The sequence below is a fragment of the Mycteria americana genome, chromosome 7 (assembly GCF_035582795.1).
Source record: "Mycteria americana isolate JAX WOST 10 ecotype Jacksonville Zoo and Gardens chromosome 7, USCA_MyAme_1.0, whole genome shotgun sequence".
NCBI lineage: Eukaryota > Metazoa > Chordata > Aves > Ciconiiformes > Ciconiidae > Mycteria > Mycteria americana.
The window spans coordinates 11898395-11915861 of NC_134371.1; the positions used below are offsets into that span (position 1 = coordinate 11898395).

A 17467-nucleotide genomic window follows, 5' to 3' on the forward strand; every position below is an offset into this window, starting at 1 on the left:
GGAGGCCTGCAGAAACGCCTGCAGCAGCTGGGGAGCTCAGCCGGCTCTGACCACAACATCTCCCCTGGGAAGGAAAGGACTCCCCAGGACATGCATCATACCAGCTGGGAGGGTCGGCCCAGCCCTGTATCGGGAGTCCTTTTCATCCAGCCCTAGGTGGACAAGGATGGGTTGTGCTGGGCTTGGTTGGAAATGGGGTCCAAGCACAGAGCCCCCGCAGCGGTGCAGGGAGAGGCTGGGATTCAGCCCTCCCGTCCCCGCCCAGGCAGCAGGCAGGGATCACACCAGTCAACACAGCTGTGGTTTTATAGTGACGCCGGACAAAAGTTGGCAAAGAAGCACCACTTAATCAAGCCAGACAAATGCGATTGCTCCCTTTGATTGAGTTACCAAGTTAATAGATGACAGGGACACAAGAGAGATTTCTAGATGCTGTTAAATGATTTGACACTGCATCTCAGGAAGTCTGACTTAAAAAATTCCTCCTAATTGGGTCTCAACCCTGTCACGGGGATGGAAACCCAAAGGAAGGGCCATGCCAGCGAGGGGGCGAGGAATGCCAGGATGGGGGGAAGGGTCTAGACAGGCGCTGCCTTAGGCTTGATCTTACTTAACATCTTAATTGGTGGTCTGGAAGAAGGAAGTAAACAGCATGATAATTCAATTCCTGGAGGAAACTGAATTGGGAGGCAGGGCACACAGCAGGCAGGGCAGAGTCTGAAGGCTGTGGAGGGGTCAGATGCCGGGGCAGTGATGGGATGGAGCGGGGCTGGATGGCAGAGGAGGTTGAGGCTGGGGTCGGGCTCACTGGGGAGGGGACACAGAGGGACAGCAGGACCTGAAAGCCTGCAAGGCAGTCCTGCCTCCTGGAGCTGTCCCTGCAGAGATCATGGGATCCATATGTTGCACACAGCCTCCACGCCAGCCCCATGGTGTTGTGAGCCTGTCCTGCACTGGGGGGTCTTACCTGGGGCAAAGATTCCTGCTCCGGCTTCTCTGGCTCCCACATGAGCGTCAGCTCTGGCTTCCTCCCCACCTTCTGGAAGTGGAAGCCCAGCAAGGGCAGTGCCTGCAGGCAGAGAGAGTGTTGGGAACAGCCTGTGGCCCTGACAACATCCCCCCACTCAGCTCTCCCCCTCCACTTTGCCTGCAGATGGGGATGACATGGCTTTTGCCCGGCACGCTGCCTCTGCAGCTCTTTAACAACCGGGATGCAGCAGCCCATGAGCCTGAGCCTAGCACGTAAATCAGGGGCTGCTGTGATACACAAACAGCCCATATATCATGCTATATGTCCTGTTTAAAGATGTCATTGCCAGCCATATAACCAGGTTATTAAGAGAAGATGCTGTCACTAACCGCAGGTGCTGGCCTACAGTGGTGCTGTCACAGCCCCAGATATACCGTCTGATTAAATGAAATGAAAACCAGCCTCACTCCCTTCCCTCACTCCAGTGTCAGCTCCGTGTTGATCTCTATCCCCCTGAATCTGTCTTTATTCTCTTTTACCTAGACTAGATCACCCCCAGCACATAGCAGGGAGAAGCTGGTTCTCAGAAACTGGGCTGTTCCAGACCACCCCAACCCCTCATGCCTGCCCAGGGCTGAGGGATGGAGGGGAAACCCCATGAAAGCTCCCTCCCCTCCAGCTAGCCTGGCTCGGGCACAGCTCTGCCAGCGGCAGGGCTGCCACAGAAGGGCACCAGGACAGCCACTGCCTCCGATGATGCCAGGCTGCTGCAGCCCTCTCTGGTGAGGCAGCATTGGCACTATCTCACACTGCTGAGGTACTTACATTGCAATAGATGCGCTTCTGGACTCCAAACTTCAGCACCAGGACATCGAAGGCCTCATTCAGGACACCCATCACCATGGCCTCTGACTCCAGAGGACCACACTCCTGCCAAGAGACAGGGCTGTCACTACACCAGCATCCCCCATCCAGCCATCCCCAAGGGCAGCCAGCGTCTCCAGGCCCTGGAGCTCTGGTGGTGGTGGTTGCTCAGTGCATCCCCTCACTGTTTGCCTTCCCCAAGGACAGCTGGGCAGCCGCACAGCCCTCTGCCTGGTGGCATTTAGGCTGAGCCTTCACGGGGAAATCCAGAAATGCCTCAGGGGAAGATACTCTTGGGTCTTACCCTGACAAAGATGGCAAAGAAGAGGTCAGCACTGAGCTCCTGCACCCTCTTGGAAGCCATCTTCCGGTCATTGCAGTGATCTGCCTGTCTCTGGATGGCCTCCTTCTCCATCTTGATGGGGGAGCTGGCACCTGGGAAGGGGACAAGTGACAATGACATGCCCATGCTCCCTCCTGCTCCAGAGCCATGCCATGGCACCCTGGACCCAGATGCCCAGCTCACCTCCACGCCCCTGTTATTTGAGGGCACCCACGTGTCAGGGAGCTGCCCCGTGGGATGCAGACTCCAAGCACCCAGCACCCATGGCAGGCAAGGCAGGAACCTGGGAGCCCTGCCTGTGTCGGGCACAGCCATCCCCTCCCCTCACAGCACCCAGAGCTGCTCCACAAGTGGCTGGGTGGCACCCACCGAGCGAGGCGGAGAGGAGACGGTGCACGATGACATCCGCGTAGCGGCGGATGGGCGAGGTGAAGTGCGTGTAGAGGGGCACGTTCAGGGCGTAGTGTCGAAAGAGGGTCTCGTCCTCCAGGACGCCAGTGCAGAAGTAGAGAGCCATCTGAAAAGGGTGAGAAGCGGGGGGAAGGGTGTGAGCAAGGATGGTGGCAGGACCCTGCACAAGGCTGGAGGGGTCTGTCTGCGAGGCAGAGCTCCAGCAGCTGATGGTCCTTCACCTGCTGCTCAGTTCGGGCTGTGCAGGGACAAGGCGGGTGCTGCAGGAACTGAGCACAGAGCAAAGCGGGCAAAGCTGCTGCAGGGAGCTGCCGGCTGCCAGCTGACCCCAAGGATTGCATCAACCTTCATGTCACACATGGGTTTAAGCAGTCTCCTGCTTCTGCTCAGGCCCTGGGGCTCATTCACCATCCCCCTGTCTTCCAGAGGAAAGACCAGCCTGTCCCATGCCCACTGCAGATGCTTTCCCAACAAGGGGTCTCGCAGAGCAGCTCCCATGCCAGGCTCTTTGGTTCTGGGTCCGGCTGCAGGCTCCGCACACCCACTGCGCCTGGCTGGAGAGCACTGGGGGCTGGGATGAGTGGCTCCTCTGTTCACTGAGGAGGAGGAGACAGCCCCGCTGTGATCCCTGCTGCTCCATCCCACTACGACAGCTGGGAAGCCGAGTGGCTGAACTGCCCACCTAAACCAACACTGGGGCAGCGGCACCGTGCTGCCCAGCAGCCTCTTCAGCGGGAACCTCTCCTGGCTGTGCCGCCCCTGTTATCCCACATGTTACAGCTTTTATTTTTACATCTGTGAAACACCAGCCCTCGGGGCTGGGAAAACAACAGGAGCTGAGCCCAAGTGGGGAGGGGAGGCTGTGCGGGTCAGGGGGGTTGCGGCGGGGTCACAGCACAGTGGCGATTGAATGAACCCGTTTAAAAATAAGACCAAGTGATTTAAAAAAAACAGGAGTAGCCAGCTCTGATTACGGAGCCGTCCTGGGATCCACGGTTTGGGCAGCTGTATCCTCCACTCTCCAGCCCAGCGGCACAGCCAGCTCCTGCTGAGCAGCAACACACTGATCCGGGCAAGTAAATAGAGCAGGTTAAAAAAAGCAGCATCGGTCCCGGCCTTATTATGAGACCCAAGAGCTGGGATAGGAGCTGTGGCGGCTGCCAATTTCCACAACCCAGAATTAAATTGTTTCTGATGGACTCCACAAAGTATGGTCTCCACTCAATTAGCTCGGCTCCCCCCAAACACGGCTCTGCGCAGTCGGGCAGGGAGACACGGCGAGCGCTGGAGGCTGCTGCAGGAACAGATGAGTGCAGACAGACAGCATGAAATTACAGGGAGTTTATAGGCACTTATGCCTGGCTCCTGGGCAGAAGGGAGGAAGATCCCTGCAATGCCAGGTAGGTAGGGAGCAGAGCACAGGTCAAAATTCCTGCTACGAGAAAGCCACTGGGAAGGGCTCATCCCTTCCTTATGCCCAGCAGTGCAGGGCAACCCCTGCCTTGTTTCAAGTTAGAAAAGATGCTGAAGGTCCCGTGCTGCTTGCTGTTGTCTGGGGCACTTCTTCCTGATGGATGTGCTGGCCAAACCTAGCTGCTGCTGGGTTCAGCACCATTTTTGACACCCTTTTGGCAGCACATGACCCTCACTGAGGCTGGCTATCATAGCAAAAATACTCCCTTGGGCTGTGGTAAGGTTACACGCTGCAGGGAGCCCAGTCTGATACGTATCTGATACCTGTCCTCGCCACCATGACAGTGATACCCAGTGACATCAGCCTGGCATAAAGCAGATGTTTTCTCATTAACAGATTTGACTCACAAGTGGTCTCAAATCCCCAGGGTTTGCCACAATCCCCGGAGAACTGTGAGGAGCCTGGAAATAAATCAGCCCGAGCCAACCAGGGGCGGCTTTGCTCTCATGGACAGATTGAATCCCCGAGTGACTGAGCCCCTGAAAAATGGTATGTCGCTGCTCCTTCATCTGTTACAAGGCTCCTGGCATGGCAATCCAGGCACTCCCGCAGACACATGCATTACCAGTTGCTTCCCATCTCCCTCCTCCTCCAAGAGGCTGATGTTTTGACCACCAGCATGCAGCCGGGTGAAGATGGAAGGCTTGGTGTGACCATGGGTTAAACCTGTGGGTAGCTTGTTTTGGCCAATTTAACTGCAGCCTTGTCCCTGAAACACCAGCTTTATCACTGGCAGCTGAGATGTGTGCAGGGATACGGGTGACTCCTCAGTGCCCTGACCAGACGGTCTCGCCACGCCATCTGTCAGAGCGATGGCCCAGCCCTTGACACCAGCACAGGCCCCTGTGTGGCTGTGCTCCGCAGCTGCCAACGCTCAGGTCTGTCCTCTCCCCCATGAGGGACTGCGACATCCGGGGACACAGGCAGCATGGGGCTGAATCTTCCATCTGCTCTAATACTGGTGGCAGACAGCAAAAAATCATCCTCCCAGGGAAAGCTCCTTCTGCTTAGTAGCTGTCTGCCCTTTCCAAGGGGCACTAACACGGCTTTGTGCTACCCATCCTCTGCATTTAGCAGCAGGAACAACAGTGGGAATCTGAACTGCTCAGGATTTTGGGGAGCTGTGAGTCCACCCCGCAGTGAGTGTGGTCAGGGACCAGAGACCACAGAGAGCAACAATGATGTCTCTCGCCCCTGCAGTGCCGTGGTCCTCCCTTATGGACTGGAGGTCATATGGATCCACCATCACGAGCACATCCTGGGTCATACTGGAAAGCAGCCCTAAAGACAAGAGGGGAGCGTCTGCTCACCTGGCCAATGGCTTTGGGCAAGTCTGAAAATCCATTTACATGCTAAACAACAGTTCAGCAAATGGCCAACTGCATAAGCTCACCCCAGGATCAAGACAGATTTCTGCTTCTTCTGGCTCATGTACCACTTCCAATAATGAGAGCACCCCATCACGCGCGGCAATACCATCCTGATGGGGAACACCGGCAGATGGGAATGCCGGCAGATGGGAACGCTGCTTGCCATCCAGACACGGGCTGCCCTGCAGGGCCAACGGGCTCAGCTGTAAACTGGGTTTTGCCTATTATGGGAGTGTGCCAGACAGCAGGTTTGCCAGGCCCGAGTGGACTGCACAGCACACCTGAACACACGGGCACCTTGGTCTTCTGACGAAATGAGTCTAGTTCCTGCCAAAATCATGTCTTGTGGAATATCTCCTCTAAAAGTTCCTCTTTCTTCTTCCCCAAACTCTCTGTCTGGTATCTACTCTGCAGAAGACTTCATCCCCAAAACCTTGATACCTCTTTTGCGTATGGATCTAATGTGTATTCACAGGGCTAAATCTTAACAAGAGCCACTGGGAGGTACCTCAAACTACACCCACCACTTCTCAGACCACAGCCTCAGGAGACCACAGAGGCAAAATTTCAGCAAGTCAGTGGGTCCCAAAAAGCTCATCTCCTCCTTGGTGCCAGGGCAGAACCAAGTTGCCTTCTCCTTGCTCATCCCTCCTGGCCCACAGCCAGGCTTGCTCCAAGCACTGCTGCTGGCTAAGCCCAGGCTTGCACCACAGTCAGCAGGACCAGAGAGGGACCCCTGTCACCAGGGAATGCATGTCACCAGGGCGTTCACCTGTTAGCACCTTCCACCAGAAAAGGAAGATGTGACAGAAGGGACCAGGACAAGTCAAAGCAGGACAGGGGATCTGGGACAACGCAGCCAGCTCCAGAGGACACTCCCTGCACTTTACAAAGCAGCACTCCTGAGCTGGACACATACATGAGGGGGTGATTTACTGAACAACTTCAGTCCCCAATCCCACTTGCAAGCAAGCATTAAGTCACTAGAGTACAGCAGGACTTCAGGCAACTGCTAATGAGCAACTGGAGCAAATAAACTAATTAGAAGAGTGGCAGTCAAATAAGTGGTGTTGGGAAGATGATTCATTCCTGCAGCGATAAGCAGGCCACAGCAGAGAGACCATTTCAGGAATGTGCCCCTTCTCCCTGTGGGGTAGGACTACCCTCAGAAGAGGCTGTGCTATACCCAGCTACAAACGTAGAAAGGCAGATGCTTCACAGAAACTTTTTTTGATGGTGATAAGCACCCAAGTAAGCGTCCTGAGCCACAGATGCTCCAAACACGACAATCAGCATGAGCAGCACAAGTCTCCATCGCGGAGACCTTCACAGAAGGCGTCTTTGGTCTCGAGGGAGGCCAAAGGGTTTCCAGAGCTTCCCTGCTTCTAAGAGCATGTGTCCAGGTACCGTATCGTGCTTTAAGGCCAGTCCCACAGCCCTACATCATCCTTACTCTTGATTCCTTCTTTGGACCAGTTGGGATACCATGATGTGAAGAAATGGCACAAACGTGAACCATGGAGCCCGCCACCAGCTCTTCACAGAGCAGGCTGTGTCCTTGTGAGTCTGTTAACACCCTGCATGCAACATCAAGGGTTCATCATCCCAACCAGTAATAACAGGGACGCTATGGGGGGGGCGATGAAAGGCTCAGCCTGACCATGCCATCCAGTGAAGCTCTGTTGCCCAGGGGATACCCCCACCGCCAGCTGCATGGGGCTGGAGGCAGTGCGGGAAGCTGCTGGCAGCCCCACAGCACCATGTTCAGCGTCCATTCACTCTCCCTCTGTGTAACAACCAGCTATGGTAACGCAGAAGGGGCGAGGGTTGAAGATGGAGCCACAGCAGACAGTTACAGCCAGACGTGTCCGACAGCGCAGTGCTGTTCTCACCTGCATGGGCCTGGAGAACATGTTCGTCAGCACTTCCTTCCTGGCTTCAGAGTATTTGTCAGCACCAAATGTTTCATTTAAGCTTTTCTGGAGGAGAAAAGAGAAAGAGCATTCAGTGTTGGCAAGCTGTGGTGGTAGGGGGACCCAGGCAGCCCTTATTGGGGCAAACAGCAGCTCATCAGAGCCAAATTCCTCCTTTCCCTGCAAACCTCTTGTAAACCAAAAAGCGCACATGAAATTGGGTTTTGCTCTGGTCCCAGCAGCCCCAACAAGACTGCACACACAGTCCTTCTGCGTGTTGACCCACCTCCCATGGTCAACAGCAGGAAGCACCCGGGCCACGGGGGACCACTGGCTCCATCCCCAGACCTGCAGCACGCAAGAGCATCCGCAGCCTGTCTCCTGACTTGTGCCTGGCTCCTATCCAGCTACGGAGAGCTTCAGTGCATGGACCAATGGGACTCTGGGGAGACGTGGATACAGGAGGTCACTGCCTGGGGTTAGTGGCGAGGAAGGGCTGGAGGGTTCAAAGTGCAGAAGAGGAGCTGAGTGCGCAGCCCCGTGTCTGCTGACATAGCCTCAGTGCAGCCAGCAAGTGGGGAAAGCAGTCCCAGCTGACGGAGGGGTGTGCGGGAGGCCAGTGGGGATGGGATTAACAGAGGATTATCCACAGTCCAGTTGCAGCGAGTAAAGAAAATCCTGGAACCTGTGCTGTGCTGTTCAGCTGGAGTTCAGCCCCAGGACATGCTCAGTGGAGGATCGGTTGGATACCTCCCGCGCTGGCTGCGTCTGACCTTTCCCAGTACCGCTCTCCAGTCCTTCCCAGTCCCTGCTCCCCACCCTGCCGTCCCTGAGACCTTCAGCAGCCCAGACAGAAAGACCCCCTTGCAGAGCTACTTCTTCTGCGGTACAGAGCAAATGCCCTGCCCAGGACCTGTTGAGAAGGCAGAGAAAGGAAACATGGGTGTTCCAGTGAGTGCCTCTGCACTGAAACATCCTTCCCATTGCCGAGAGGGCAGTGCTGGGGTCACTTGCAAGGTCCTCCTCGCCCTGCTCTAAGCTCTGTGCACAACACGGCTGACAGGGACAGGCTGGGCCACCCTTGCCCAGCACTGGTGGGGTCAAGAGCAAGTGAGGGAGGTGTTTTGTTTTTGCATGGGATAGTTGTCAGCTCTGCTTGGGCAGAGGGGAACAGGGAATAAACCACGTGTTGCTGTAAACATGCCATCACACAGCTGCCCACCCTTCACCCCCATGGCCCTGCTCCCCACCAGGCCAGGCCACTCACATGCAGGGTCCCTGCGCTGCTGAAGTCAATGTCAAGGCCAACTTGGTTGCAAAATTCCATGAGGTCTTTCAGCAGCTTGGTTTGGGGTGGGGGGTGGCGGCGAAGCAGGGCCTGCTCCGGGAAGGAGCGGTAGATCTGATGGGCCACGGCCATGTTCGCGAGCAGCATGAACTCTTCCACCAGCCTGCAGTGCGAGAAAAACAACCCCGGGCCCCAGTTAGAGAGGGGAGTCCCCTGAGAAGCCAAGCCAGTCCATAGTGATGGGAACTAATACGACACAGGGGGACGGGGGAGCAGCTTGTAGTTGCTGTTATAAGCAAAGATTAGATGTGAGACTGAAGCAAATCCCCCTCCAAATTCTCACTTTCTAGCTGAGGTTTCCCTGCGGACTCAGAGCAAGCTGTCCTGCTGGCGCAGACAAGCAGAAGTCAATGATAAGTTGACAGCTTAAATTAGGATAAAATAATCTCCCTTTAGGTCATTTTATCTCCTGAAACGCTCGACAAGCAAAACAATCGCTGTGCGAGAGATAGCATGGAAAACAAACACACATCGCTGTCTTCCCGGGCCAGAGAAAATAGCATCTTGCTCGCTCCCCCATCCCGGGCTCAACATGTGTGGTCAAGCCCAGCCACCGAGCCCAGCCTTCACGCCGGGCTTCCACCCACAGCAAGATGCAGCGTGGCCCCCGGGCAGTGCAAACCACCAGCGCAGCTCGCTGCGGGGCTGCCTCCGGCATCCAGGCGATGCAAGGACTCTGGGGGCTCTTCCATGCGACCTGCAGACTGCTGGGGGTACCCCAGGCTGGGGTGACCCCCCCACTCCTGCTTCTGAATGTACACGCATTGAATGGAAATCTCCGGGGCTACACACTGCAAAGAAAAGCAATCCCAGCGCTAGAGATCACCTTTGGAGCATTTATGAGTTGTACTACCAGCTGTAGGGCTGTGCCACAGGAGATTTGTTTAACTGGGCTTAGATAAGCAGAGAGATGTGCTTAACTGGGCTTCCTGCTCTTTTCTGCATGTATTCCCAGGGCTCCTAACTAGTGCTAATTGCCAAAAAAGATAATAGATTTACAGAAGTAACCTCATCCTCTGAGATGTCCACCCTCGGCAATGCCCGAGCAAGCTGTCACTGATTACGCCAGGTCAGCCCCATCGCTCCTGAAGGCAAAGCAGTGATCTTGCAGGGCTAGCTGGGGGACCCGGTCTGGAGCTGGTGGTCTGCAGCTCCCGGCCCTGGCCATCACTGGGAGGACTGGCCAGGAGAGATGTGCATGGTGCTGTGCTCCCGGGGTACTTGCTACAGCAGCGATACATTCCCAGCCTGGGAGTACTTGCCAAGAACTCAAAAGAGAAAGGAAAAAAAGACAAGCCCAGAGGAGGAATAAGCACCTGACCAGTGATAATCAGTGGTGGAAACGTTCATCTTTAATGGGAAGGAGTTCCCTTAATAAGAGCCTCGTGGTTTCTCCCAGAGTGTGTTGTGCCAGAGGCCAATACTTCAGACCCCGCAGGGAGGGCAGGAGGGACACCCTCTCGCATGGGCAGGGTGGGAAGGGGTGGGGAGCAGCACAGCCTAAGTGGGAATGGGCCACCCATCCTGTCTCCTAAACACCTGCTGATGGGCAGATGCTACCAGAAGGCCAAGGGCTGGGTCAGGGGGTGGGCAATGAGCCCGCAGCCTGGCGTGGGAGCAGGGTCCAGGGTCCGTACACACTCATGATGGGTGACTTCCAAGAGGGTTGAGCCAAGCTCTTGCTGCTCCTGTGCAGCTAAGCCAGCAGATGGCAACATCGGTCCCTCTATGGCCACCTGCACTGGGGGGCTGCGGGACAGCATGGGCCAGGGGTGCTGGGCACCCTGGCTGCGCAGCACCCAGGGGTGGGAGGCAGGGCAGGGAGTGGCACCCAGAGGGTTATGGCATGGCCATCCCCATCTCCTGGGTGTGGGTGGACCCACCAGCTCTCACTCAGCTGCCGCACTTGCAGATGGCACGTGGGGAACGGTGGCCTGAGGACACGTGCGAGGCTGTGCTGGCCCACGCTCATACCTGGGAAGCCCTTTCTGCCCAAGCCAGCTCACAGCGAGGCACAGCAAAGAGCGCGGGCTGCGAAAGGCAGCACCTCGCCTTCCCGCGGGCTTTGGTGCAAAGAAAAAGGGAGACATTTCCAGCACTAGCGCCAGCTACACAGATGCACACGTGGGCAAAGGCTGGCCATGGAGTTCCTGTGCCCCCCTTGAAATGTGGCCTCTACAGAGTGTGGTGCAAACCCTTTTTTAAAGACAAATCAATAAACACCCGGGAACAGCATCTCTTCTCTGTCACAGGCACAACGTGCTTATCTCATGTCCTAGAGACAAACACTGTAAGCGAGTGCTCAAGCAGCCCCTGCCATTCTTGCTCCCGTTGCACACTAGAGTGTGAAGCCTTTACCTCTTACCTCCACCGACACTTTGGGCTGGATGCAATTTCCACCTGATTATTAAGTTCTGTATTTTGTTTTACCATTTTGGGGCTTGGGGCTTTTAAATTTTCCTGAAGATATCCTTGTTCTGATGTTGCAGGTAGCACTGATTTGAACCTAATACCTGAGCGCCCTCCTGCCAGGAATGCTTTTACCCCCAAAGGAAAACTAACAGCACGTACATCCCGCTTTGCTCTGCAAAACCCCATCCTCTCTCCCTTCAACATGTCCACACCTGGAGCACCAGCCCCCAGATAGCATCCAAGACAGCCTCCATCAAGAGGAGGTACCCAGCACATGGTTGGATTGACCACGTGGGCAGGAAAATCTTATCAGGAAGCACCCGGGAACTTTGTATGCATGACAGGGTGCACAGGACGCGACCACAGATATTCAGAGTTGAAAAGCTACTCGTCTTGCTCAATCACCCAAAGGCAGGGGTTGACTTTGCGAGACACGGCTGTGGTTTGTGCATCCAAGGAGCAGATAATGCAGGTGAGGTTGGACACTGCCCTGTATCCAGGGGGAAGAGAAGCCCCGGGACCCAATGGATTGGCTTGTGTCAGCTCAGGTTAACAAACCATGGTGGCCCAGGAAGGCTCACTGCCCTGTGGGTTGATGCCAAAACACCCTGCAGGGATGGAGGGTCCTTCCCAGGTCTGGATCACGTAGGGGTCACAGAGCTGCTCCCACACACACACCCTGTTGCAGCAGCTCTGCAAGCATGAAAGAGATGAACAGCGTGGGGCTGCTCTGTGCTAACTCCTAGACAGGTTTGTTTCAAACATCGAGATTTAGTCCCCAGGGAGGGAAAAGCAGCTTCCAGAAGGGACAGGTCACAGCTGGGTTAATCTGGAGCATGTGAGAGCCTGCCAGGGTCAGAGGGAAAGGGCTGAGGACAGTGAAGGAGCTGGCATCTGCGCTCAGAGTTAAGCCAGGTCACCTCTTCTGCAGGGGAACAGGGTCTGCGGCTCAGGACACGAGGAGGGAGCCAAGATCTGCAATGAACAGCTTAACGTGGCGGTCTCACTGCACCTAAAAGGAAAACCTTATTTCCATATGGGGCTCACGCTGAGACTCTACACGGGACATTGGAGACTCAAGAGGATAAGCCAGGGCTGGGACAGCCCACGAAGCCAGCGTGGCTTCAGGTGCTGAGGAGCAGCAGGGCACAGAGAAGCTGCTGCCTTCCTGCCCTCCCCACATGGCCTTTTAGCTGCACTTTTAGCTAGTGTCCTCACCAGGGCTTCGACTCAGCAAGCACTACGCCGCGGCTCAGAAAAAAAGCAATGGATGCTGAGGCAGGCGGGAGCAGAGGCTGGCTGGCAGCAGCTGGGGGCCAAACCAGTGCCTGGCACTGGCGTTCCTGGGAGCCGCACTGAAGCCCTGCTAACTCGCCAGCAGGTCAAACGACAAGAGGGTTTTTTTTTTCTTTTTTCTTAAAACAGCCTAGCTCGGAGCTTGGCTCGGTGCGGCTGGCAGACGGGAGTGCAAAGAAAAATATTTCATGGCTAAAAAAATGGAGACAGAAAGACTGGTCCATCTGAATGCGCACTGAATGAATCCCATGTGAAATGCATTCTAACGCCATCGCTACAGTTTCCTCTGGATTAGCTGAGCTATCCTTGGCTCCTGACTCCATAAAATCCCATAAACAATCTGATCTGAACTTTTGCCCTTTCTGTGCTGATGCGAGGTTTCCTCCACTGTCCCGCGGAGAGGGCTGGGGGTTAGCAGGTGGCTGTCCCTCCCGTAGGTGCCTCCAGATCCTGGCTGTCCTGCTCGCCGGGGCAGCAGGAGGGAGCGTTTCCAAACCTGTTCAATGCATCATTTAACGTGTGCACGTGTGAGAGGGAGGAGAGGGAGGGGCGGGACGGCTTGTGAGCTCTGTAACATGCATAAGCGTCTTCTGCCGGCTCTTTCAATACCCAGATTTTGCTTATGAGTTATGGGTTCGGTGGAGGACTTAGTGGGTGAAACTCTATAGCTTGCCTTATGCAAGAGGTCAGCCGGAGTGTACCGTTTTCAAAAGCACTTGCCTCTGTGTTTCAAACATGATTGAGGCATGCCAGCTCCTAAATCCCACCGACTGCCGGGGAGCTTTCAGGCTCCTGAGATGCTCTTAAACACAGGACTTGGTGCTTTTCAAAGTACCTTAAATGATGGTCACGGCTCCTGTGGGCAAATAGCCACCTATGAAACCATCCAGCTGATGAGGACTGATGACACCTCGATGGCAGCCCCAAACCCAAGCTACTGCGATGTAACTCCTCTCACACAGCTCCTGCCAGAGCCAAACATCCGTGGGATGCAAGAAGAGGAGCTGCACATTCAGACCCTGGAATTGCTTTAGTAGCAGCGTTACTATTTGCTCTGTAAAAGGTTAGCTAGACCCTTTCCAGTCCCTTGATAGTAACCTTGAAAAACTACTCAGCAAGTTGGTTGGTTGACGGCAAATAAAATATTGGCTTCTCATGCCAAATCTCTGCAGAGTGAAGCTGGGCAAGTAAAATGGCTGTTTGGCTGCTTGTCTCCATGGCAATGCAGCCAGGCTATACAGCAGCCATCGAAGTGCCCACTCTCCCTGATTAACTTGACAAATGACATTAGCTAAGCAAGGTTCACTGCAAGGGAGAGACAAGGAGTACTTTGTTTTCAATCCAGTAAGTGCAGGAACGAGGCAGGCAGCTTGGTTAAAACAAAGCAGCATTAAAACATCTGCTGTTCCACCAGTGTAACAGACCCGTAGGCTTCAGAGCAAATGGCAGCGAGGTAGGGCTGACCGGATGAGCACAGCTCTTCCCCCACACCGCCTTCTTCACCCCCATCCCCTCCTGCAAGATGTAACCACTGGGTGTATCCAGGCATTGGAAGTGTTCTCATAGCTGAGGTGTAGACTCAGAGATAAACCCAAAACACCATGTAGCTCTCCCATGGCAGAGGTTTTTTTGCTTTTGACAGACTGGAGAAGTTGGTCTTTTCTTCATGCGTAGCTCATTGTGGAAACCTGCTCCCAAAGGCACAGAGCTGAACCATCCTGAGCTGCAGTCTGAGCCCTCTTCCAATGGTGGTCCATCCGGATGGGTGAGCTGCCACCAGGCAAATCCCAGCATCTTTCCAGCATCTCAGACTTGAGCCAAATGTGACCAAATCATTTCCGCAAAGGTTACCAAACTTCTTTCCGCTATCCCATTACAAAATTCCATCTGCTCCTCTCAATCTTGTCTCCCCATCACGGCACTTGCTCCCTCCTGCACAGGGAACAAGGCTTTTGCTGTTCAAAATCCTTTCCCTCTCCAGGTGGGTTTACTATCCCGGCTCAGCATGGGTTTGTGCTTCAACCAGCAGTCAAGGCCTCTGGCTTCTCAACCTATAGCTACGTGTCTGCCTCAGGTGTCCAGCTCCATGCTGGATCTCAATAGGAACAGGACAGAAGAGCGTTGAAGGCATCAGACTTGGTTTGTGTTTGAACCAAACAGTGCCATGGGAGGCTAGTACTGAGAAAAGGAAGCCCTGATCTGTTTGCGTGTGTCTGAGAGGGCTCTAAAGGCACTGATGGATATACGTCCCCTTGCTAAGGGCAGTACATCGCTGACAGCCCTCGCTTTCTGCTTGCTTGAAGGGGATTATCGCTGCAGTGCAATCTCATAACAAACGAGATCTACAGCCACCTCCTGGGAATGGGACTCTAAATCCTGCTGCATTCACCAAGAGAAAGTCACCTTCCACAAAAGGCTGCAAACAGTCCTGTGCACATCAAACAGCAGCAGCAGTATCAGCTGAAGGAAAACGGTAAAGAAACAGCACCACAGTTTAACCAACAAACTCTCTCCAAAGCGTTAAGTCCAAAGACGCTGGATGTGGTACGGCTTTTTCTTCTTTTCTTTAAATCATGTACGTTTATTTTTGATTACAGCTCTTCCATGAAGCAAAGGAACTTGAGAGGTTTCTATAAAAGCTCTTCTAAAAGCAACATGAGCTAATCCCGCATCTCCTGAGAGCACAGCCAGTGACAGAATCATGCTCTTTGGCGAGTAGCTGGACCGGCACTTGCGATGGCTCTTTTCCATGCAAAATGCTGCAAGAATGGTGTACTGTCTTCCTGGTGACACTCTGCCTATCCAACGAACAGGAGCATCTTCAGCCACGCACTCCCGAACAGCACTGCTGCTTGAAGAGTTATGAAAATCAAAACCCGTTATCCAAAAAATTGGATCGCAGTGTTATATATGAGCCTTGCAATGTTGGTGTGGAGCTCCCTTTGCCAACAACAGTTGCCAAAAGCCCAAAAGCCCTACTTTTTTTTGAAAGAAAAAGTAGTAAAAGGCAAGAACGCTGGCGGTTCCTGGCTTGATGAAAGTCATTTGTGCTCCTTTCGCAGCTAGCAGTAGCCTTGAACAAAGCAGAGCTAAATAATGGAATTACTCCACTTTCTGAGATTGCTCAATTAGCTCTTGGATAAAACTGTTAACATTGAAACTTGATGAGAATAGCAGCTCTGAGGCAGTTTTAGATTCATTTCTTACTAAGCTAGAATGGCTTTTCCCTCTAATGAACTCCCTTTCCGGGGTATAATGAATGCCCTTTTTATTAGCTATGGTGCCTTCCCAGTAATAGATGCCTACAACACAAATGCAGGGGAGGGTTTTCTGAATACAAATGTCACTTACTGGCCACTCTCACACCTTGAGGCTGGAAACGCCATGAGACCACTCTCTTTGCTTTATCCAAATTAACTGCGGTACGGTGGAAAACCGTTTTAAGCTCTCAATACCAAAGCTGGGCTACTGAAGGCATTCAGCATGATTAGGAATTAATTGCTTAAAGCCTGATGTACTGGGTTTGCACACAGGGATTTAGACCGCTAGAAAAACCTCAACCATTTGCCTAAGTTCCTTTGAAAATATCGACACCACTTTGCAGCCCCGTTACATAAAAGAGCTGACTTAATCAGGCAGCACGACGTCAGGCCAGACGTCAGGGTGCCGAAGACGGCACAAGTCAGTTGTGGGGCCTCCAGCACCTGTTGGTGCTCGGCTGCATGGATGGCAAATGCTCCCCACCTGGCCTGGAGCTCCTCAACCTCATCTGTGGGTTGTATGGAAGAGAAAAAGGCAACGCCTGCCCGTCCCACCACCCTCCATCCCGTCTTGATCCAAGTGGCAAAGAAAAAGTCATCGAACTGAAGAGCGAGTGTTGCAGAGGACGCAGTCTCTGCGGGCTGCGCCTCTTCATTAAATGTTAATATGACTGCAGTCTGCTTCTTTTCATGCAAATTGGTGACAACCTTCAGAATCCTGGCATGAAGCTGAAGTGCCCCTCTGTGCCAAAACAGCGTCTTCAGCTGCCGCGGGCCAGGGATGAAAGCTTAGACCTGCACCCACGTGCTGGGCCACACAGGACACGCAGGCGCAACTTCAGCAGGCTCCCTCGGTCCCAGCTCCCGTGTTCTCCACAATTTTCTCAGAATGATCACATTTTCGAGCCCGGAGCAGAGGGCTTCACCCTCAGCATCGCAGACAGAGGAAGATCTCCCTCCAGGAATGGCCTTCCTGGGTCAAGAAACCCCTTTTTCCACGGGCCCTAAAGAAGCCTGCAGAGTGCCGTTTGCCCAGTGTGGGCACACAGCCCCACATCTACCCCCTTGTAGAAATGCCTCCACTGCTGCCGCTGCTGTACAGACCTCCCCACTCGTGCTGGATGTCAGCATCAAAGTGACAACGCTGTTCAAAAGTCCTCCTTTAAAACACAACCCCTTCAGCCTGCCTAAGCATTTCTCCGTGGGGAAGACAACGGCAGCACTGAAAGGGTTTGCAATCCCTGCGTTTAGCTCCAGGAGCTGTGCGGCTGGGAATCCCAGCCCAGCTCCCCATGGATCCGTATCAGATCTGGTTTGTCTTTCCAGGGAGCCACCAGCTTACTGAGATCTCGTCTCTCAGAGGGAGCTATGATGGCCAAGGCCCTGCTCCCTCTCCGCAGAGCCACAGGGGAGGGATAAGCAGTGACCATTAATGCACATAACTCAATGCTGTGTGTTTGGCTAACGGGTCTCATGGGGGCAATCACCGCCTGGGCTGGCAAGCCTTACTTTCGGGAATGCATTAGGATGCTCCCGAGCAGGGGTGCTGCCCAGGGCTACAGCAGGGACCCAAGACAGTTTTCTCTGGCCCGTGGGAATTGCCGGTGGGCAGAAGAGCCCAGAGCCAAGCTGGGTCTGGGACGGTGCAGAGGAGCAGGGAGATACCCCCCCAACCAGCGCCCAAAGAGGACTGGCAGTCGACATTCCGGAGACGTACAGCCTGATACGCCACTGGCTCCAAAAGCAGAGCTTATGACAAGAATACTCTCATGGACACATAATATTAATGTCATCCAGAGTCTGGCT

General features: G+C 54.2%; 1 protein-coding gene across 3 annotated transcripts in view; it reads right to left on the reverse strand.

Annotated features, from left to right (window-relative positions):
* Positions 1–17467, reverse strand: part of DIS3L2 (DIS3 like 3'-5' exoribonuclease 2) — a 195979-nt gene that overhangs the window by 2361 nt on the left and 176151 nt on the right. For all 3 annotated transcript variants that reach the window (XM_075507035.1, XM_075507032.1, XM_075507033.1), the window contains 6 exons: positions 8613–8796; positions 7325–7411; positions 2547–2694; positions 2139–2269; positions 1796–1900; positions 968–1069 (listed from right to left, as the gene is read on the reverse strand). In XM_075507035.1, the coding sequence (XP_075363150.1) occupies positions 968–1069; positions 1796–1900; positions 2139–2269; positions 2547–2694; positions 7325–7411; positions 8613–8796 (757 nt within the window). The remainder of the gene's footprint in view (positions 1–967; positions 1070–1795; positions 1901–2138; positions 2270–2546; positions 2695–7324; positions 7412–8612; positions 8797–17467) is intronic.